Source organism: Pseudopodoces humilis, chromosome 2 (genome assembly GCF_049639895.1).
Source record: "Pseudopodoces humilis isolate 2021_Gansu_Grassland_sample_001 chromosome 2, ASM4963989v1, whole genome shotgun sequence".
Lineage (NCBI taxonomy): Eukaryota > Metazoa > Chordata > Aves > Passeriformes > Paridae > Pseudopodoces > Pseudopodoces humilis.
The window spans coordinates 74,467,645-74,490,872 of record NC_142201.1 but is presented as its reverse complement, the minus strand read 5'-3'; the positions used below and the strand labels follow the sequence as shown (position 1 = coordinate 74,490,872).

General features: G+C 39.9%; 1 protein-coding gene across 4 annotated transcripts in view; it reads right to left on the bottom strand.

The window, feature by feature from the left end:
• Positions 1-365: 365 nt before the first annotated feature.
• The window catches only part of PDGFD (platelet derived growth factor D), a 139,279-nt gene continuing 116,416 nt past the window's right edge, over positions 366-23,228 (bottom strand). For all 4 annotated transcript variants that reach the window (XM_005516221.3, XM_005516222.3, XM_014252282.2 and 1 more), the window contains 2 exons: positions 14,444-14,658; positions 366-3,788 (listed from right to left, as the gene is read on the bottom strand). In XM_005516221.3, coding sequence (XP_005516278.1) covers positions 3,654-3,788; positions 14,444-14,658 — 350 coding nt within the window. In that variant the 3' untranslated portion in view covers positions 366-3,653. The remainder of the gene's footprint in view (positions 3,789-14,443; positions 14,659-23,228) is intronic.

The window sequence follows — 23,228 nt, the reverse complement described above, 5'->3', positions numbered from 1 at the left end:
GCTTCCTCTAGCAGGAAGGAGCAGCTATAGCAGGACAAGTGCGGACATCTCTCCTGGAGCCAAGCCAAGCCTGCAGGGGCTGAGATCAGCACCAAATATGGGGGGGTAGCCTAATCCAGCTCTAAGAAATGCTGTGCTGCTGTCACACTGCTGCTGCTCCACAAGGAAGCTGTCAGCTCTGCCAGCTCGGGGGTTCAAACTCGATTATCCCAAAACTGCACTTTGGTCCTTCTCTGATGCTCCTGGGAATGACTGCTAAAATTCAAAAGGAGACCTTGTGAGTATGGATGGTGTCATGTTGTGGAAATGTCTTTCAGTAAATAACAGGTTTTACTTCATCCAAATATGAATAATCACTCAGAGTATCTTCTTTCAAAAGCAGTATTTATTTTTTCATCAAGATAAGACACATTACATACTGCATAAAGTAAAAAGTACTGCTAGGAAAGCTGCATTTAACTGAGATAAAAAAAAAATATACATAGATTGCACTTGAGAAAGTAGACTCTATCCCAGAAGACTATAGTAAATAAAAAGCTGATGAGTGGTTTGAAATGAGGACTTTTTCTGAATTGCCTTTGAAAATATATTTATTTTGGGGGCTTCCAATTCCACCAATAAAACTGATCCAAATTAGTTTTCTTAACATCTTTGCTCTGTAAATTAAAATAGTATGCAAACAACACAACAATTCTACAAAGACAAAAGTATGGAGATACACCTCTGCAATTTCTGCTAATAAATAAAAAGGAAAAAAAATGCTGATATTTGGGTTCATCAGGGTCACTGCATCTGGGGACTTGGGTTTTGGGGAGTTTTTCTTAGTTCACATGTATGTTATCATCCCCACACTGCCAGATGAAACCCATCCTTGACCCTCCTGCACTGGCTGGGACCATTATGTCTGTATGGTAGCAGGAAGCAGTGAATGGTTCCATTAATTAGTAAGTGTCCCAGGAGTAATACTGTAAACTCTGTGACAAGCTTCACTTATATTTAAGAAGATAAACACATCATTAATCAAGAGGTTTTTTTTTTTTTTATCTGATTTTTTTTCTGTTGGATCCTGGCACCCACTGCTGCCTTTATCTAGCTCAGTTAGCTGAATTGTCAGCTGTTCAGTCTTTAAAAGGAGTATTCATACTATCTACCTCTGTGTATTCCACTCAGATGTCCAAATCAAATTTCTAATCTTCCTATATAGACAAAGGAGAGAGAAGAATGCTCTCAAACTGGGTGATTTTAACCTTTGGACTAAGGCACACTATGGGAGAGCCTTTCCCAGTTGCCTCTGGGGGTCCCAGACAAGGCCGAATACGCTGACCAGGAGGCATAAGCATCCCTCACAACACGTGGTTGTTGGGGTGGGAATTAAAGGACCACTCAGAGCACAAAGCCTTGTGAAACCCATGTGTCCTGCAACCAATGCTAACTATGAAATCAGAGTGCTTAGGCATGATTCAGAGACACAAACAGGAGTGCGGTATCTCAAAAACAATCCGTACTGCTCAAGTCTTGCATGCAAATTTATTCCAAACTTAGCTAGAACTTATGGAAGGGCTGGGTCAATCTTATTATTAATCTAGAGACAGAAAAAGAATGAGATGTTCTTTAAATAGTCCTGAACTACAAAATGAAGGTGGTAATCTCTGGTTACAGGGCTGCTCTTTAAATGTGAATTGCTTTGAAAAATGATGAATCACTTCCCAAGTAAGCATTCAGAAGCATTTTTAAACAGACATCTGGGAGCCAGAGAGGAAAAATTAATATAAATAATAAAACCCCCACACTTTCTAAATCTCCAAGGTTACAGTACAGGAAAGAAAGTAACACAACATTTCTAAGGGATCTTTCAGCAAAGTTTTGCTAAAATGATAAAAAAAGCACTTACAAAATACTTGAGCTGATGAAGAGAGAAAATGAGAACGTTAGGGCGTTTTAGTAACAAACCTGTGGAGTACTAAAACATACTGGTTTGAAGGCCTTGTATTTTATAGTACATGCCATTTTCCACTAATTATAATGCATTATTGTCAACCTACTTCACTCTTTCAGAGACAAAAAGACAAGAGCCAACACAGACAAGATGATTTGATGCAGCCTATGTCTATTATAACACACGAAACTTCAGCCATTAAATGTGCCACCCTATTCCCTCTGTTACATTCATGAGCAAAACTCCAATTCTATGCATAACTTAAATCTGCCTGTTTTTTTTACATTTTTGGAGCAGCATTTGAAAATCCTTAAAGCTAGTTTGGAAGGATTTCTTTTCTTTTTTCAGCTAGAGCACTTTTGTAATAGTTTAAAAGGCATAGGAAGATATGCTGTAGCTTTTAAAGTGCTAAATTTATGAGGTGGTATTTATTAATATTCTTCTGGAAGTTAATAAATGATGCACATTTTCCATGACTGACAGACATTACTTAATGAGTTAATATGCTTCAGCAAAATGCAATCAAAAAAAAAAGAAGTTCACTGTCAACACTTTAACCATGGCAATACACAGAGCTGGAATGAGACAACTAACCTCAGATAACTAAGATTAATGCATATATGACAAAGATAAAAAACAAATAAAGAAACCCCAAACCAAATAATGATAATTAAATCTCAAACACGGTTTTGTTTCCCAGTAACACAACTGCAAAACAAATCAATATTTTCAACAAACAGGTGACCTATCTTCATCTCCTCCACAGGAAAGCACGGCGCTCCTCGAACTGCTGCGAGGAGGGTCCAAGGGGAGAACTGTCTCTCCCTTCTTGTGTAGAGGGGGCTCCTCCTGGGCAACTGTGGGGCCACTCTGGGCAAGGGGCAGGGATCCAGGTCAGGTAGGTAGTGATCAAAATCAGTTCCAGCCCACAGGCATCTGCCTGGGGAGCTGGCAGGAGCCCCCTCGTGCAGAAACACTCGGGCAATGGCTGCCATGGAGCCACCAGGGCAAAAGCACCAGCCTCTGCACCCCCTACCATCCTCAGTGTCCTGGCTTATGCAAAGCATCTACTAATTTCAGCACACGATTTGCTCGAGTACAAACAGTGAGATTTGACTGCACTGATGTGTAATTTCATGAAATGATGGATTTTATGCGTTCTATCTCACTGCGTTGGGCCAGAATGCTGGGAAGTTCCCTCCCAGAGTGGGGCAAACCATTTTGCACTCCTTCAGGCTCAAATCCTCTCTTCATTTATACCCACCATAAAACCCTACCTATCATCAGGAGAGCTGAGGAGATAGAAATAGGAGCAGAATTTGAGTGTAGGAACTGGTGAGTGAAAAACAAATGCAATGTTATTTCATTGCTGGCTACCACAAATAACCTACATACCTGGTATTTAAATTCAGTGGGCACTGTGTGTCTAAGGACTGCAACTGAGCTTTTAAAATCTCAACCCTCAGAATCTAGCTACAGATAACCACAATCCTAAATTCTTGGATGCTGATACATAAATGTATGATATATCTGTTTAGTTGCCATGACATTAATCAGCACAGCAATGATTTTTGCTAATTGCAAAGGCAGGCTAGTAGCAAATTTCAAATGATTAGTGAGTAAAGGTCCTCAGAGCAATCCTGCTTGAAAGTAAATGTCCAGTAAGATGCAATTAGTGTGTCTGGCTTTTTTCTTTTATTTCTTTGCTTTTCCTTTTTTATCGGGGTGGTCTTGAACTGCAGACACAATCACAACGCTCATGGTGATCCAGCTGTATATCTACCAAGGACATGTTGTTCCTGATTCTGCCTCTTCTTCTGGCATGCCCAGCCTCAGGGATGAACTTCAGCACCTGGGAGGATTGACAAAAATGCACTGAATTAGAAAACGCTGTTGAGATCTAAGGCTGAGAACGTTGGGGCCCCAAGGGCACCAAGGGCACCAACAGCCCCTAATGGCCCTGGCCAGCATTAATTCGGACACATTTTTGGTTCATTTCCAGCTTTTTCTTTGCACACTTTGACTTCCTGCTGTATTGTTTGTCATGGAGCTTGGACAGATTGTATTTTTTCCTATGTCAGGTATCTTTATATCGTGCAGTTTCCTAACCATGTCCAGAGTTGCTCCTTTGCATGCAAACTATCAAGCATGTTTCCTTTGGCTCATTTTTGCAGTCCCATACCTATTTGAGTTGTCCTGTCCCTCCTCTCCCTTGTACAATATTTCATGAAATATGATGAAATTCTTAAGAACAAGGAATGTTTCTTTACACAATTTGAAAATTCTGAAGCACTTATCATTAGAATTTGTCCAAAATTTTAATAGTTGTGAAGGGCAGAAGGAGATGAAGGAGCTTGCACAAAATATATGTCAGATACCACTGATTTTCTGTGGGATCTAAGTTTTGTTGGCTTACCTTAAAAATCTCTGCCTCAACCTAAATGATTTCTGAAGAATTTACTGTGAATAATGTCAAGCAAACAAGAAAACAGAACTACTTCCTAGGGAAGTATACATCATAATAGACACTTCTGAAAAAGTTCTATCTAGTCAAGATGATCTCAAGACCCCTAGGAAGGGGGTTGTAGGTTGTAAAAAAGAGCTATCTTGGCCAAGTGACTGCTAGATCAGCTGGATTTCTCTTACTTGTTCAAAGATGGAGAGATGTCTGTTAAGTGCATGACCTCCCAGAGCCAGTGGCCAACTGGGAAGCGGGACCTAAATGTCTGTAACACCTCCACCACTGCAGCACCCACATTTCACACCATACAAGAGTTGAGATGGTTTTGGAAATAACAGGGAATAATAGGCTGTGTGTCAGATCAACAGAGTCTTAGCATTTTCAACAGAATTAGAAAGTCACAGAAAGCAAATGGGAAGCACTTGCCAAAGGACAACCAGAGATGCTGTGCAGGGTGGGTGGGGAAGGGCAGGCTAGCAGCTCTCAGGCAACACCATTTGTTCTCTGCCATTAATGCCTTGAGGCTGGAAAAGTCATGAGTTATCACAGAAGTGATAAGCACTGAACACAGTCTATTATTTTGTTCTCCCTTTTGTGATAAAATTCATATTTAGTCTATGTAATACTGAGAGGAAGGACTCTGCCTAAGCAAGGTATAGACAGGCTGCTGTACTCTTTTGGGAAAATAGAATTACTTTGCCCTGTTAGAAATGCAGAAACATGTAATTTTACTTTTTTCTTAAAGCTACAAAAATACAGTATCTTTGAATTTATTTCAAACATTGGCTGCATCCATATATGCAATAAATCCTGATGGACATTAGGACAATTGGATGTATCACACTGTCATCCCAAGCACAAAGGAACTGAACCCAAACAGCTTGCTGCAATTATTACAGAGCTAAAAATAGACTATGTCTTCAAAGATGCTTTTTTTAAGAAAAGATACTTTTAAAATCAAGTACAGATCTGACACTGAACCCATGATAAGTTCCTTCTTTAAATAAGTCTTCCACCAAAATATGACAAATCCAGATGATTGGCAATTTGTAAAATCATGGGTAGGTAGATCTGATTTCTCCAACTGAGAGCAAATCAAAGTATGCAATGGGATGAGAGCAAAGATGTGGACTGTATTTAAGTTAACAGACCTGACAGTTATTTGACAGCTTGGGGACTTTCCCTGTGTTTTTTATCAAGAAGCATGAGCACAGTATATAGACTTTGCTGATAAGAAAATGAACTGTAAGGCACTTCCTCAGACAAGACAGGAAAACAGTGATTAAAAACACACCTGAAATTATCAAATTGAATCCTTTAGGTGGGAAAAGACCTCTGAGATCACTGGATCCAACCATCATCCCAGTACCACCAAGTCAACCACTAACCTCTGTCCTCTAATGCCACATCCCACATGCTTTTTGAACACTTACAGGAATAGCAACTCTCCCACTTCCCTAGGCAGCCTGTTTCAACATTTTACCACCCTTGCTTTGAAGAAATTTTCCCCTACATCCAGTCTAAACCTCCCCTGGTGCTGTTATCTGGGTGAGGAGACTGACCCCACCTGGCTACACACTCCTTTCAGGCAGTCAGAGAGAGTGGTAAACTTCCCCTTGAACACTTTTAATTCAGCCTAAACACCCTCAGATGTAAGACTTAGGCTCCAAACCCTTCTCCATCTCTTCTGCCCTTCCCTGGATTTAAAGTGTGGCCTCAGCAGTGCCGAGTGCAGGGGGACGGTCACTGCCCTGCTCCTGCTGGCCACACCACTGCTGATCCAGGCCAGGGTGCCATCGGCCTTCTTGGGCACCTGGGCACTGCTGGATCATGTTCAGCTGCTGTCACCAGCACCCCCAGGGCCTTTTCTGTCACACAGCTTCCCAGCCACTGCCCCAGGCCTGTAGCACTGCCTGGGGTTGCTGTGAGCCAGGGGCAGGACCCAGCACTTGGCCTTGTTGAACCTCATATTATTAATCTCAGATTCACTCTGTCCAGATCCCTCTGCAGAGCTACTTTAATAGCTGATCACAGAACTGATATTCAAAGCTCTCTGTCTCACGCCCACCTAATAGTTTTATTTTCATCTAAGTACAAGGGAATTGAAAAGAATGTGGAAGTAAGGCCATTTCTGGTGACCACAGTAGATTGAAGACAACCCTTTATTCTGCAAATACCTGCTGTTTATTTACTACATAGTCATATCCTTAAAGCTGAGGAACTACTGAATTAATGAGAATAAATTCTGTTCGGAAATTTTATCACTCATCTTTTGATGGGATCAGTAGCTGTAAGAAAATACGTATATGACAGGTCTAGAATGCTCAAAAGTTTGTTTTTTTTTGTGGGGGTGGAAAAGAGCAACCTTGTAGTTTTCAAATGAAAGGATCAATGTCTGTCACTTCTCATCAAATTGCAGTGCCTTGGCTACTCAGATCATTGCCTCACAAAGAGCATGTAACTACAGTCATGTCCCTCTCATCAAACACTGAGTAAATTACGGTCATAAAACTATTAAAACAATTAACATAAAATCAAGACAGATTATTCTGCTTCTGAGCTGGATTTGGAGCTTAGAGTAATATGAATAGAAGTGCAGCAGGGCATCTTATGAGCAGATAGTCCTATAGGAGCACATCGATATGCTGGATAGCATTTTACTTTGTAGATGTGCCTGAGCACCTGAGAAGTTTCAAGGCAAGATGACTGTAGCCACTATATAATTTTCCTTGGGGGCAGTGTAGGAAATATAAAGAAAATGCTTACATATGTTTCTTTGCCAGTAATATAGCTCATTCATCATGTATTGAATTTGGATGCCAGCTTCTGAAAGCCTCCTTAAAACGAGATCAAAACCATGACAAAAACCAGGATCTGGAAGCTGAAGCCAGAAAACCTTTAAGTTTTGAAGTCTGACTTAAGTCAGGACTACCCCCCACTTGAACAGCCCTCCAAGGAACTGGGGGGTTTCCAGCCTGTTTGAGGACTGCCTTTCCAGGAGGTGTACGGTACCAGTTTGGGTTGTGCTCTGGGGGCAGCAGGTGCTCTCCAGTTGCCTGTGGAGCACAGGAAGTCAGGGCTCATGGCCCCTATCAGGTCTGCAAGAACACTTCAAGATCAGGGCTGAGGACAGCAGCGTGGCAATGACTGCCAGGAAGAGGATCGATCCAGCTGGAGATAACCTGTTCACCCTGATGCATATGTGGCATGTCTCCAGTAGAAGCCGCAATAAAGCAGCAACAGCAGAGCATGATTCACCTGAAACACCCACCTTGGCGGGGCTAGCTCTGGGGACCAGGAAAGGAGCCCAAAGCTTGGACTCACAGTGTTAGACGGGTAGAGCCACATGAGGTGAACCATCCCTTCAGCATTTGCTGACAGTCCTAGCCAGGTATCACTGACGCTTGAAGTCAGGCAACACTTAGCCATGACAGTCCATGATGGCTGATTTCTGTTTTATTAAAGAGCAAAGAGGGAGAGCAAACCCACTCAAAACTTAAAAAAAGGTTCCCCACAGGCATTTTTGACTTACCATCTACTTATTAGTAACAACAGTAACATTTTTTTTTAAATTCTTGGCCAGTATTTTAAGCACCAATAGAAAAATGAAGCCTCACTCAAAAATTGGCTTTTTTTGTCTTTCTGATTAGCTTAAGAAGCCTACAGAAAATCAATAATATGACTATGGCAGACCCAATATCTAATTAGCTTCATATTCTTGTGACAGAGGATGGTGAGCAACTCTGGATGCTATTTTAGATAGTGAAATTTGTACTTTGCAGAACTTATTTTAAAATTCTGCTATGCAGCATTATCTAATCTCCTTCTGCACATCTAAAAATAACACCATTCTAGCATGCAAACCAAATTATACTTGTCTGAGATTCATGAAAGAGGAATCATCAAAAGTGCAAAACATTCAACACAGATCCAAGTTCTGATAGACATAAAAAATCTTACTCCACAGTTTCTGAAAGTTATCTAATCCAAAGGTCACACACATGGTTTAGCTGCGCTCCGAGTATAAGAAACTAAGTATTATGGGAATGTGGTTCACAATTTAGCACAAGAACCTTTACTCTAGTAGGAACATAGCCTAAACCAATGACATAGACCCAAAGATGTATTCTTTCTTACCACGGATGATTACAGGGTATCAGGGACAAGAAAAAGGAGTTGGCTTGTTGATCAGTGGTAGCAGACAAACTAAGGGATTACTAAATATAGATGGAGTTATTGTTTCTATTTTTTTATTTGTATACATAAGAAGCACATGGTTTTAATGGTACAAATATGGGAAAAATCAATTGGCTTAAAACTCAAGTACCTGAAGCACTCACTAAAGCAATGATGTTTTTGACATACATGACATCAACAAGACCCTCACTTTTTCTGATCTTGTCAGGATTTATGTGTGCATTATGCTACAGCTGTTGTTTTAGGACTGACTAGATACAGGTGTTCCTCCTTCACAAACTGCCTCTCTGTCCTGACACGTATCACAGGATGTCTCACTTGCTTAACTTCCAGATGTCAACACAAGAACTTTATTTTTCATCTAGTTAAAAATAAGCCTTTTTTCTCTCATTGCACTTCTGTGCTCTCTCTGCTCATCCCGTGACCTAGCAGTCATTTCTGACTCATTTTGTTTCCTTGTGCTTGCATTCCAAATAAATCCCGTTGCTGCTTCTTGTACAATATTCCATGAATTAACTCTTTTGTCAGGCTAATTCTGTGCCTTTATTACCATAACAACCTTTTATCTCCTTTATACATGTACTATCAACTCCAGGACATACAACAATCGGACCATATTCCTTGCACACTGCTTTGATGATTCTAGCTCTTTTTTTATCCCTTAGCAAATTCCCTTTGTCATGTCAGCAGCATTTTGATCATTTTTTGACCAGTTATCTTATGTTTCCCTCTGTAAGGACAGGATGAGAATTATTGTCTTCTATCTCAAGTGCCTCCTTAAGGTTTGCTTCTCATTTCTCTGAAAAATAAAAGAAGAAAAGAAAAAAGCCCCAACAGCATCAAATTGTATTAGTTACATTTCTTAACTCCATTGCAGTAACTTTGCCTTACTGAAGTTCCACTTTTTAATTCTCTTTTGTGCTCCCATGCTCTTTTCTCCTGTATAATATTCCCTCTGTCTCGTTTTCCCTTTGCAATGTTGTGTTCAGCTGAAGTTGTTTTTATGTCCCAGAAACTTGTGTGCCAAGATGCAGTATTGTGTGCTCTGGGCTACCTACTGTCTCTCTTAAGGCAGCCAAAAGTTATTGGGGAATTGCCACCCTAACACTAATCAAAACCTTCTCTCTGAGAATTAACTGAATGTATGTCCTGTGAAGGGACCAGACAAACTCCAGTCTACATCAAACTTGAATGCAGGCATAATGCTTCAAAAATGGGTGGGGTGGGGGAAGAAGCACCTTACAGAGAGTGGACAACACATCAGTCTTTACAGGAGAGACAACTAAGTAGGTAAAATCTGCAATCAGCTATCACCACTTTTCTTTTTCCTTTATATGTCCCTTAGCTGTGCAGTTCAGCACTGTGTTTGCAGAGGCTTATACATTCTGACAAATTCTGGTTGCTACCTTAAGAGCACTTATTCCCCATGGAAACTCATTTCACATCTCATCAGTTACAGCAATGAGATGGGGAAACTGATTTCTTGTTTCTCTGTGGTAGGTGCATGCTGGCTTGATAGCACAGCCACAGCTGAACTGAGTCCTGGCCTGAGTTCCCCCACACCTTCTCTGAGCTGAATGATCTCCAGGTTTACAGTCTTTGCCTCTTTAAAGAGCAGCTCCAGGCATTTTAAGGAAATGAACTGCAATGGGAGACACGCTTTTATATCAGGTTCACTTTAGCAAGTTAGACAGCAGTAGGGCTGAGCTCCGATTAAACTGTGCCCCATCCATTTCCATGTATTGCTTTGTCTTTCTCTTGCACAGAGCATTGCAACATAAGTCATATCACTTATGGCAGGCTATGCCTGAGAGAAGTTTTCAGACACTGACAGGATTTGGCCTGTTTGGTTTGAAGGGTTCGTGACACTATGTGGTAAGTCATGAGTTATTTGTCCAGGGTATTTGCTCTGCTCCAAAGCAAACCCAGAAGCCACGGAAAACCACAGAGCCCCACAAGACTCCTGCAAGGAAAAAAAAAAAAACATAACCCACCAATAAAACTGTCTGTTTACCCAAGTTATGAACCCATTCATTTCTGAAAACTGATGAGTATTTTGGTAAAGTCATGGCTAACTTCCAGGCTATAAAGAAGACCAAAGATCTCAAGATTAACATCTCTCAGGGCAATAAAGAAAAAGCTTTATTTAAAAAAAACCCTTAATTGTGGCCATCTCATGTTCTTAAAAAACCCTTAAAAAACCCTTTATTGTGGCCATCTCATGTTCTTATTTTCCCTGCTGTTGCATCACTTCTTACAGTCAGTTGTGACAGAGAAGAGCTGTACATTCCCTTCAGGGAACTGGAGCAGCACTCTCAGCTTGGGAAAATTAAAGGCTCCACGTGATAGCTATTAGTCCTGAGAGGCTAGGCTAGGAGAGAGTGCTCAGTGATTACAGTGGGAGGCTTTGAACAGAGAACTGAGAGGGAACTAAAAAGCATTTAGAGCATAAGGAGAAGATAACCTTGAAATCTCTCTGGACTAGAAGCCTCTCTTTCAAGAAACACCCTGGACTTTAAGGTCCCCACAGCTGCCAACACGCAGCTACTCCAGCACTCACCACTAAGCCAAAAAGGAGCCTATCGCTTCTGGAAAATTTGCCTGCCTGATTTGCTCACACAGAAATACTGGGTAGCTCAGCAATGCCAGGGAACTTTTAAGTGACCTCCAGCAACATTTTTACTTTTGAGGACAAGCATATCCATGTGCAAGGCACAAAGCTCTTGCAGGTTCCGGAGTTCAGTAGATGAAACTCCAAGATAGAAATTAGGGAAAATCAGTCTGGCAAGAGAAGGGTTCTAGGGTCTGCAGGACTCAGTTTCAGCTACTTCAAACACCTTCTTTGCTCCACCACCTAATATTTCTGGTGTCTTCTGTAAATCAAATTAACTGAGACTTGTGTTTGAATCTGGCCTGTATCATCCTGTAGTAGAAACTGAGCTTTTTAACCAAATTAATGGTGCTGGGGATTTTATAAAGTGTAAAACTCCATCCTTCGTTATGCAACTAAGGCTCTTTGGATAAGGTTAGTGGGTTTTAAATTGGCTTTTAAGAGAGTAAACTGGCTCTATGGTTCTAAAACTGGCATGTGGAGAGGTGTCTCCTCAGTGCCTTTTCCACCTGGTGTTTAAGTAAAATTAAAGTGTCAAAGGAGAATAAGAATAAAAATGATCAGCTGTGTGCAGCTAATAATAATAATAATAATAATAATAAAGTAGAAAACATTTTGGACTAAAATGAATGGACACATCTTTAGTATGTCATACATGAATTTATCTGCATGACTTCCACTCTTGTTAATGGGAGACACTTGGCTAAATATCTGCTCAGTGAGCTGTTAATTCATCCCTAAGGGATAAAATTTTAATTTAAATTTACAAAGGCCATTTAATGTTAAAGATGAAACACTGTCTTGAATTCACATGGTTTTCAGAGTAGTGAGTAGGAAAATAAATTAGTAGTGATATTTTTTTGTGAATGTTGAATTTCCTGAATTTAGTGATTCATTTGGGGCAGTCATGACATCCTGATGCTGAGCAATACCTGGCTAGTGTGACATTCTGGTGTTCCAGCACTAGCTGTTTCCAAACACCTGAAAAAAGTGCTTGATAACGTATTTATAATCAGCATTTTTCTTTCTAGCTACTGTCAACAGTTGACTTAATTTTTGATACAGGTGTAACCCAGGATTTCTTAGTTTATATTTGACTAAAATATAAACTATATTTTAGTTCTTTCAGAAATCTTCTAAATTATGCACAACTCATATTTAAGCATTGAAATTCCATACAGATTTACTGTGAAAAAAAACCCCAATTCCTTTTTATAATTCTAAATTAGATCCTTTCCAGTCTCTCTCTTGTTCTTTTCTTAAGGGAAAGATTATTTAGGAAGATCTAATTTTGTTTTAGCTACTATTCATTATTTCCTATCTTTCACTCTTTTCTAAATGAAATGATCCAAAACTTTTGAGCCACTTTCCTTAAAAATGTTTTTGATCTGTATCTTCCCCTACTTCTCTCGTGATGTGTGATTGCTGCTTCTATTTATTTTTTCTAGTCCTGCCTTTGTCCTATTGAGCATCAGTGGTCAAAACTTAGTGTAAGTTCCCCACCAATTTATCCAGACCACAGTATTTGCTGTGTTATTACTCCTTTATCTCCATTCCTGTAGAAGACTGTCACTTGTCTTTTTCTTATCATTGCACTAAACAACTGTTTTTCTGAAGCTTTTCACAGTGATTCACTGTGTGACCTTTAGCCCAATTTCCACTCTTCATTTCTTTCTCCTCCCCTCACACACCCAGTGTTATATGAATGAGACCACTCATCCTAATGCTTGCTGCTTTTCTAACCTGCATTTATAAGCAGTTAAAAAGACCTGAAATTCCTCAGAGCCTTCTGTGCTGTTCAAGTATGTTATCTCCTCTGCCACCTGTCATTTTTGCCACCTCTCTGTTCAATTCCCTCCAGACTGAACACACATGAAGTAATAATCTTTGTACTGGGGGCACCCTCGGATAGCCCTTTCCCATTTAGAAAATTGCTCGCCTCTTCCACCTCATTGCCCTTTATCTCTTAACCAGCTTCTAATCCATGTCTGATCTTGTCTGGCTGACTGTTTGCTCTCTGCAGGAGGTGCCAGTCCTTTCAGTATTCTTGTACCATGTTGTGGTGCTGTGTAAATATTTATTCATATATAAGGCATTTTGAGTTAATTTTATCAGCTCATAGTCATCTAGCTGCTTTATACCTATTAATTTTTTTTCCAATTAACTTTTCTACCACCGAGATAAGGCTTTCTGCTCTGTAATTACTAGGGTCATCCCCTGCATCTTGTTTAAAATTAGAGAAAATATTAACTGTTCTCCAGTCCTAGCATGTGGAGTATGCTGTATTCTGCAGTTATGTGTGAGAAAATATCTCTTACCTTTGAAAAGAGTAAGCACACTGCTCACAGTGTAGGCAGGTTATGACCCTCAACAACCCTCTGCTATTGCAGCCCTGGGGTCTCTCAAGATAATGCCTTCATGTTATGGGCCTACATCACATCCAGGTTTAAAGTCCATAAAGCCCATTCTCACTTGGGCCTTAGGCCAAGTGGTAAATCAGGCTCTTACAAGAGGTATGTGTCAGAAGAAAGTCAGCATGGCATGCAGCTACCCTACCTTCCAACAGCTGAAAGGCAGCTACCAAGTAACTCTCCTATATATGCTCACTTTAGGGAACATTGCTCATGTCGTGATCTGAAAATACTGCTTTAGAGGAAAAAATTCAAAATGCTCCTTCCTTGTGTTTTTCCTCTTTAGATGCATTCTGAATGGATTAAAATAATGAGCATTGTTTCCATGCAAAATTTTTGCCTCCCCAAAAAATTGCTGAGTGGGGAAAAAACGCTAAGGCTGAATGATTCAGCTGCCCCCTGTAAGTAATAAATCTGGAAGGGAAGAGCGTTTACAAGTGACTTAATTGTAATTTCCAAGTGTGAGCCTAAGTTTAAAGCAAGAGGAAATGAAGTCAAATACCTCAAGTCTCTGTGTTACTATAAAGAGTATTTCCAGTGGTATATACATTTACTTTGTATTAGTCCTTGACTGGGAAAAATCAGTCCAACATAAGGCTTGTTCTTGAAACAAAGCTCACTAGGATGCTGTGGTGGCATCCACTCAGAGGTTGCAAAAGTTCTCTCCAACTTCTTCTAAGTTAACTTACAAGTAGACACTGCCAACACCCCTTTCTCACACATACATAGTCTATTAAAAAGCAGCACACACAGCTCTGTGAAAAGACTTCAGAATCCATGCAAGCAGTAAATACCCAAAAGAAGTAACAAAGAAAGAATGAAGATACCTCATGATATTTTTTCACTGTTTTCCCTGATACGCAGGTGCAGGATTTCCAGTTTGGAGTCCCACAGCCACAGTTTCCACCACAGCGCTGGACCAGGAGGCAGCGGGGGAAGAAAACGACATTTGTCAGCTTCAGCTCCTCCCTTAAATTGACAGAGTAGTTCCTCGGAGTGCAGCTGTAACGCTTCACATCATCATTCAACCTGTCCAGGTCAACTGCAATGCAAAAGAAGTTTCACTGGTGAGGTTAGAGTGGGACATTCCTCTGGTTTATGCTGCTCCCCAGGCAGTCAATAACACTGAGTGATGGGGTGCTGGTTCAAAGATATGTGAACCATATCATAGGAGTGATTTCTGAGCAGATAAACATAAACCTACCAATTTTAAATCATTAGAGGTGGCCATCCAGGCTGTCATCCTTCTCCCACTGACTGCCATAGCACAGATCATACCGACCATAAAGGTGAAGGGAAGGTTTGCAGTAAAATACTGGCCTGAAAGCTGAAGACTGGTCATCTTATTTGCTTTGTCACTCATCGCTGGATCCTTGGGCAAGAGATTCCACTTCTGCTACTCTCTTCCCTCCCTCTGTTTATACCTGCCTTACTTAGATGCTAAGATCTACTTTTTTATTATGGGCAAAAACAAGGCCTTTCCTGTGGTCAGTAGAGAAACATTTTTGGAGAGTGATTCATTCCTTCCTGGGCAAGAGCATTTAGGACAGCCTGCATGACTTTTTTCTCAAGTTGCCTGTCTGTACTGCTTATGAATAGAATTTAGATAATTCATTTTTAGATGGAGAAACCAATCTAAGCAGTATTAATTTTATCTGGTAAATGTTACTATAATAGGCATACAAATAAATACAATTAAAATTAATAGGCCCATTGAATGCCAGTAGTTGGTTGGTGTTTAAATGCCTAGTATCTGCGATCTGTCATGTAAACAAGTGGTAAAGCCAGCCATAAAAATAATTTATAGACTATCAAATGTGAGTTTAAATGCTGTTTCTAGCTTTAGCTTGTAAAGCAAAAACAAAACAAAAACTCGCTTTTATAATATATTTATATTATTATATAATATATATATATATTATTTTAATATATTTGTATTTTCCACAATTGTGACACAGAGGAAAGAAACAAATTTAATGAGTTCTCTTTCTATAGAAATAGATTTCTTTTTCCTTCCTTTTCTGTCTTCTTCTTTCTTTAGGATTCGGTCCACCAACTAAGTGTTCAAAGGTCAGTAATTCATTCAGGAGTGGGGGACATGTGAGCTTGTGTGGAGTTTGACTCCAAACAGTATTTGCTAACAGAAGCATCAACAGGAAAATAGGGATGGCTCAAATGAGAACTGAGGTAACAGTCTGGTTTGTGAACATATCAGATTTCCAGGGCCTGTTTAATGGGTCAACATAACCTCTGGTTCTGAGAACACTTATGCTTGTGCTTTAATACAGATATGTGAAAACTTACAACAAAGACACTTCATATTTTCTGAGACTCAGGCCTTGTCAACATCACTAAGTTAATTTTTGAAAAAGCTGTTGATTTGTAAATATCATGCACCTTTACATTTTGACCTGGAGATATTCACAAGGCTGATATGCAAGAGGCAAGGGTACATAAATGTCAGAAGTGCTATTATAGAAAATCATAGCAGATTCACTTTCCTGACAAGGTGTTATCTCAGTCAATGGGAATTTAGCAGATAAATTGCTATTTTATAGCAATTATGATACATCCCCCCATGAAATCTCAGTGGTTCTCTCCAGAGAGCTAGCATCTCTCCAAAAGAGGTATAGATCATCCTCCTGCTATAACTACAAAATCAATGGGACTGGTGGTATACTCATTCACTAAGAGAAAAATACACTGTGAGTGTCCTTAGCCAGGACTGGCAAGTCCAGGGTATATTGATTTCTTTGTTTTAACAGATGATATTTCCTTCTCTACTGTTATTCTTCAAAGCCACCTCTTCTCACTGCAGGCTTCAGGCTAATTCTTTCCACAGGGAAGTGTTTCCCACACCTCTAAACATTCTCATCAGGACCTTTGCCATCCGCTTTGTTAACTGGCAAAGCAAACAGTATCAGGCTAGTACTCATTTCAGCCAACTGATATGAAAAAGAAAATCTACTGAAGGAAGAAGAGAGATGGAAATTTTCTGCCTTCATCACTAATGAGATTGTTTGAGGGGAAAACCTGGATCATCCACATTGACACTGCAGCAATCCAGGGGAACATCTATGAGATACTCGGATAAGCAGTCTTATTTTAGTGATGTTGAAAACATGAAAATAAGTAATGTCAAGCAGAGAAGAAAAGCCTAAATAAACAATTTAAGAGACACACAAGTCATCCTCCATTAAAATTCAGCTGGAGGTAAACACCTACACTCTTTTTTACCCTGCTCTACAGAACTGCAGTGCTTGGTGAGAATAAGGTGAGCATGCAGTGTACTCTGTGAACAGTGTATACTGTACTCTGGTAGCACCACACCAACACACAAGAACAGTTCCCATTGCCTAATTAAATCCTAAGCTCTAGATCATGGTTTATTGCTCCCTAACAAAAGAACACATTTTATTCTGAACAACTCTCTCTGCTGAAAGCTTCAATATGCATTTTTTCCTGTCTTTGGGTTGTTTTACTGTCTGGAGCTAGTCCATTTCCTTATCCATATAACAATGAGATTTTACAGTACAGACGGTTTTATGCATCACTTCACTGCTGTGACTAAAATGTAACTGAGCCTTGGTGTGATTGGTGTGAAATCCAGCTGCTTTACTTATCAAGGACTGAAACCACTGGAGTCCTTAATTTAAAACTAGAACTAAAAGGTTCTTTAGACTGGATGAAAATAATTCCCAAGTATTATTATAGAATGTCTTCATCAGAGACAGCTTAAAACTAAGGGAAACATAAAAGAGATGTACTGGACCACTAAACTGGATAGTTGGTGCCCAATGTTTACCCCTCCCCTCCCTTAAATCCTCTGCTTAAAACCATTTCACATAGCTCTATGGCATGTATTTACCTTGAAGCATTCATCAAAATATTCTGTTATTCTGTGATCTTAATCAGAGGTAGGCACTGAAATCAGAGACTGCAGCTAATGTCATGTTTTATTCTGAAAAGGGGAGGCCTTAAAGATTGAGGAGAAAGCTTCTGCAGCTGGTCATTGATTAATTTTAAAGAGATAGATGGTCTGTTAGGGTTGCTTTTAACACTTTATCTATTCAAAATTCACACATGGTCTTAACATCATCATAGCTGAATGTTCTACACTTTTTTCATGCATCAGTCACAGAGCAGAGCGAAGGTGTAAGAGATGGCAGCTGCCTTGCCATGGTATTCCTATACCGCATGTCAAAGCCATCTACAAGCAAGGCAAGGAGGATTTGGGCAGCTGCAGACTGGTCAGCCCATGATAAAATCAAGGGGGAAATCTTGGAAGCAGTGCCCAGGCACATGACAGACAAGGGGATGATTTGGAACATCCAGAATATATTTAACAAGACCAACTTCAGAGTCAGCTCTGATGAGACATCTGTCTTGCTGGATGAGGTGAAAGCAGCAGAAGCATCTGCTGGTTTTTGAAAGTGATGAATAGCATCCTTGCAGCCAGATTTCTGATATATAATGGAATAGGCGGACTATAAATTCAGTAGATAACTGGAGTATCTGAGAGGCTTGAGGAAAATGGCCAGCAATTTGAAGTACAATTGGTAGCTGGCTAGTATTTGTATTCTCCACAGGGTAATGCTGGGGTCAATACTGCAAAAGATCTGCAGGTAAACTAGGGGCACTGTAAAAACCATGAAGGACATTCAGAGTAGTGCTGTATATGACTGAAGCTATGGTGTGGCTGAACTTGAGGTGGAAAATTCACAAATAAGATGGAGAGGGACTTTCAGGGCAAGTAGTAATAGGACAAGGAGATATTGATTCATACTGAAAAAAAGTAGGTTTAGATTAGATATTAGGAAGAAATTCTTTACTGTGAGGCTGGTGAGACACTGGAAAAGGCTGCCCAGGGAGGTTGTGGATGCCCCATCCCTGGAAGTGTTCTAGGTTGGATAGGTTTGAGTAACCTATCTGGTGTCTCTGTCCACAGCAAGGGCATTGGAGCTAGATGATCTCTAAGGTCCCTTCTAATCCAAACCATTCTGTGATTTTATGATCTCAATAATATAACAGTGAACACTGGGATTACCAACATAATGATATCCTCACAATTATATGGCAATAACAAATGAAATGTAGTTTCCCAGTCACATCTTCTGCTGGTTGAATCATATAAACGCTCTGACATTGATGAAATAATTCTCCATACCAAATTTAGACCAAACCCTGTGGCTTCTAGACTTCAACACATATGGCTGATGATTTTCACTGTTCCACTGCACATGCTTAATGATATCACAATAAGCAATTTGTTAAATATACCTGAAAACTTGGGAGCTGTCTAAATCCTTCTCACGGGAGCTAAGAAGATCATGCAATTTCCATTTACTTTACAGCACTACGACAAACTTCCTCAATACAGCAACTATTATTTTAGAGGAACGAAAAGATCAAGATTTCAGTAGGATTATAGCTGTTTTCATGGAACAAAGGGCAAAATATATAGGCCTATTATGGACTGGCAAACCGATTATCAGCTGTGGTACAGGTCAAGTAGCAAAAGCAGGCCAAACTATTGGACACAGCTTCATTGAAATCAATGGAAAAGAGCAGCTTATTTCAGTGATAAATAACATGCTGTAAGTTTCACTAGCATTTTAAAAAAGGGTTTAATAAGAAAATCTTTCACTGCAGTGACCAACAATTACATCATGTAACACGCGAGGGAAAATCTCATTTGTCACAGAGGGGGAAGGTAGGAATGTAGATCTGAATTAGATTGTGAAATGAATGAATGTGTGCAGTTTGAAAGCAACAGACAACTTGGTTCCTAACTGAAGAAGGGTGGGGGAAATAGTCTGGCTTTTTAACCACAGGGAATACTTTAAATTATCAGCTATTTAAGAAGGTATTCCATGTACTTGGAATATTCAAATTTGCCATGCATGAGCGAGCATTCAGCATTTGTGATGCCTGCACTCCCTGTCTGGTGCACTGAAACTTGCTGGCAGCTGTCCCAGAATCTTTCAAGGAAGAGTGCATGGACGTTTGCAGTAATTTACTGGCCAGTGCTTGCAAGCCTCTGAGAAATAACATTAAAATTTTAACTTCTTGCTAGACCATTTTAAGTAATGAGAATTAGAAACTATTGTTAAGGACATGGTGAAACTTGACTGATCTTGGGAACTGATTTGGCAATGAACAGCAGAAACATTCTGTGAAGAACCATTGTCTGACCTCACTACTCCCCTTCCAGAGAGCAGTGCGGTTATGCCAGCAAGTGTTTATTTATTTAACTTGTAAAGCTGTCACTGCAGACACATGCTATTGCAAGAATGTCCCACCTGATTAATTTCCTCTGATAGCCAAAGGCTTTTTGTGTACTATTTCCTAAAAAGAAAATGAGCTTAGAGGCAGGGGTAGTCTTGTTAATTACCCAAATGTATCTATCTACATGTGTTCCTGCTTCCAAGGTTTATTTATGGGAAAACAAAACAAAACACTCCATTCCTTTCTAAAGACAACCCCTTTCTTTGGGTATCAGCCCCATGACATTTGGATTTACTTCTATGATGAGGAACAGTGAACTTGTCCCTTTTCCTTTCTTTCTTCATTTGTACATAAGCCATTTCACAGCTGGAGATCTTGGAATTTAAAAACCTTATTCAATGGGAGGTAAAAATTCAGAGACAACAGCAAAACATAATTGAAAACAAGTATGTGGGAAAAGTTAAATAATGTTTAATTGATGGCTCGATTGTCGCTGATGATTGTTTACAATTGTATTAGATGCTCTTCTAATACTATTAACCAGATAAATTCATGCTTTCAGAAACTTAAACTAGGATGAAGACGCTTCCTTGAAACATGTCTGAACTCTCCTTATGACTCTCCAGAAAAACAGAAACCTGTTCTTGAAGAAGATCATCATAATTGTGAAACATGGATTTTTACTTCTTTAGCTGTGTTCTAGCCATGAACAGTATTAAATAACCCAATAGCCAGTGATACCTTTTTGGACATATGTAATATAATATATGTATATGTATATATATGTATATGTAATAACCAAATTACTATGTCACTGAGGTCAGCAATATATTACAGCAATGTAAAAGGAATTATTTTAAAGTATATACTTTGGTACGATATGCTTTTTTTTTAAGAGGCTAGGATGAACATAAAGTTGAATGTTTGTGCTTTCAGAGTTTCTAAAATGCAGCAATTGGTAGCAAACCTTTATATTTACAACTGCAGAGGTTATTTGAAATGTCTATCATGTTTTCATGTAGGTGTACACCACAGTCTATAGCTTATACGAGGCCTCTCATTCCAGAATTGTGAAAATCTTTATGTGTCTTCTCCCTCTCTTTTCTGTCCTGTTATGCCAGTCTGGACTGCTCTGGGATTTTACAGTCACCTTTCACTGGAATGGTTAACAGCAAACCTTGCTGAACATACATCAAACTTCATGTGCTAGTTAGTGAGACACATTTCATACCAGTATCTCACTTCAATAGCGAGAAATGCAATAGAAATTTCAACAGAAATGCAATTTTGATTTCAATAGAAAGAAATGCACTTAATTAAATAGAATTGCATCAGTATTGTAGAGGCGTGAGATCAGATTTTTTAGACTGAATGGAGTTACCATAAATATAGATTTAATCCACACACTCTTCAACTTTCAGGTACTTGCAAGAGATATCCAGGAAGGGACTGATCTGTATATGCATATATTAATGTGTACAAAACCAAAAAATCATAGAATCTTTAGGCCTGTAAAAGACCTTCAGACATCAAAAATACAATCAGAAATCCAGCACTGCCATAATAATCTCTAAATGATATCCCTACGTGCCACATCCACATCCACACACTTTCTCTGGGCAGTCCATTCCAGTGCCTGACAACCCTTTCTGTGAAATTATTTTCCCCAATATCCAATCTAAATCTTCCCAGGTGCAACCTGAGATCATTTCCTCTTATCCTGTCACTTGTTCCCTGGGAGAAGAGGCTGACCCCACCTGGCTGCACCCTCCTTTCAGGCAGTTCCAGAGAGTGATGAGGTCCCCCCTGAGGCTCCTTTTCTCCAGGCTAAACACCCCCAGCTCCCTCAGCTGCTCCTCACAGCACTTGTGCCCCAGAGCCTTCCCCAGCTCCGCTGCCCTTCTCTGGACACGCTCCAGCCCCTCAATGTCTTTCTTGCACTGAGGGGCCCAGAACTGAGCACAGCATTTGAGGTGTGGCCTCAGCAGTGCCGAGTGCAGGGGGACGGTCACTGCCCTGCTCCTGCTGGCCACACCACTGCTGATCCAGGCCAGGGTGCCATCGGCCTTCTTGGCCACCTGGGCACTGCTGGATCATGTTCAGCTGCTGTCACCAGCACCCCCAGGGCCTTTTTTAACTGGGCATCTTCCCAGCCACTGCCCCAGGCCTGTAGCACTGCCCGGGGTTGCTGTGAGCCAGGGGCAGGACCCAGCACTTGGCCTTGTGGAACCTCATACAGTTTGCTTTGGTCCATCAACGAAGCAATGAAGGGAGGAAGCAAAGATGGAGCTGGAGTGTACTTTGAAAGAACAAAAGGTTCCGGACTCAAATTTTAACATAGGAAAACATGTTAAGAAGGAATCTTAATAAGAAAATATTTAAATGTTGGAAACTACTTATTGTTTGTCTGTTTGTTTATTTTTGTTCAGACAGTGGTTCCAGAGAGACTGAGCAGCCTCCATTCTTGGAGATATTAAAACACTGACTTGACATGGTCATGAGCAACCTTCTACTGACGACCCTGCCTTGAGGAGGGGCATTTAACTTCTTGAGGTGTCTTCCCACTTCATCTATTCCCTGATTCTGTGAATTTCATCTATGATAAAATATTGTCTTCTTATTTGCCTGATCTTGATATTTGTAGATTATTAACAGGCAAATTAGGAAAACACACCATTTAAATATAATTTATCACCTATCCCTGCTATCAGAATTAGTATTCAGCAACACTACCTCTTTTAGCTCATTTGTACCAGAGTTTGGTATGTGCAGAAGGCTGGATAGGAGTGAAATGATTAGTTAATTATTTATGCCATTTATATGATGTGATCTGAAAATGCTGTGAAAGATAGGCAGAGATTACATCAAATTGTTCCTACCTGCCTCAGGGCTATTCTAACTTTGGATAAAAAAATAAAGCTCAAGCTGTAAGCCGAAACAGATAGGTATCTGAAATAAATTATGATATAATCTATTGCTCTTTTTGCTGCAAGGTTACCCCAGTGCCTATAAATATTCCTCAGAGATACACACTGTCTGTGTTTAAAAGCCACCAAGCATTTCCAATTTAAGGATTTGTTAAAGCTATTTCTTACTCCTCACATCCTCCAAGAACAAGCCTTTAATCTTGTCAGAAGTTTATGACTAAATAAAAATTCTTAACTGAAATTTTAAAAAGATTTCATTATGGTGAGGTACCTCAGCCCAGAGAGCTGCTAACAGTCAGGGAATTTGGCCTTTAGTTTGAAAACAAAAGGAAAACTGTTTTGAACCTTTTTTTTTTTCCTGTAACCAAACCACTACCAACAAAAAAATCCTATTTAAAAAAAATCAAGTATTAAAATTGTAACTGGAAATCTGTTTAGTTTCTTGCTACACAAGAAG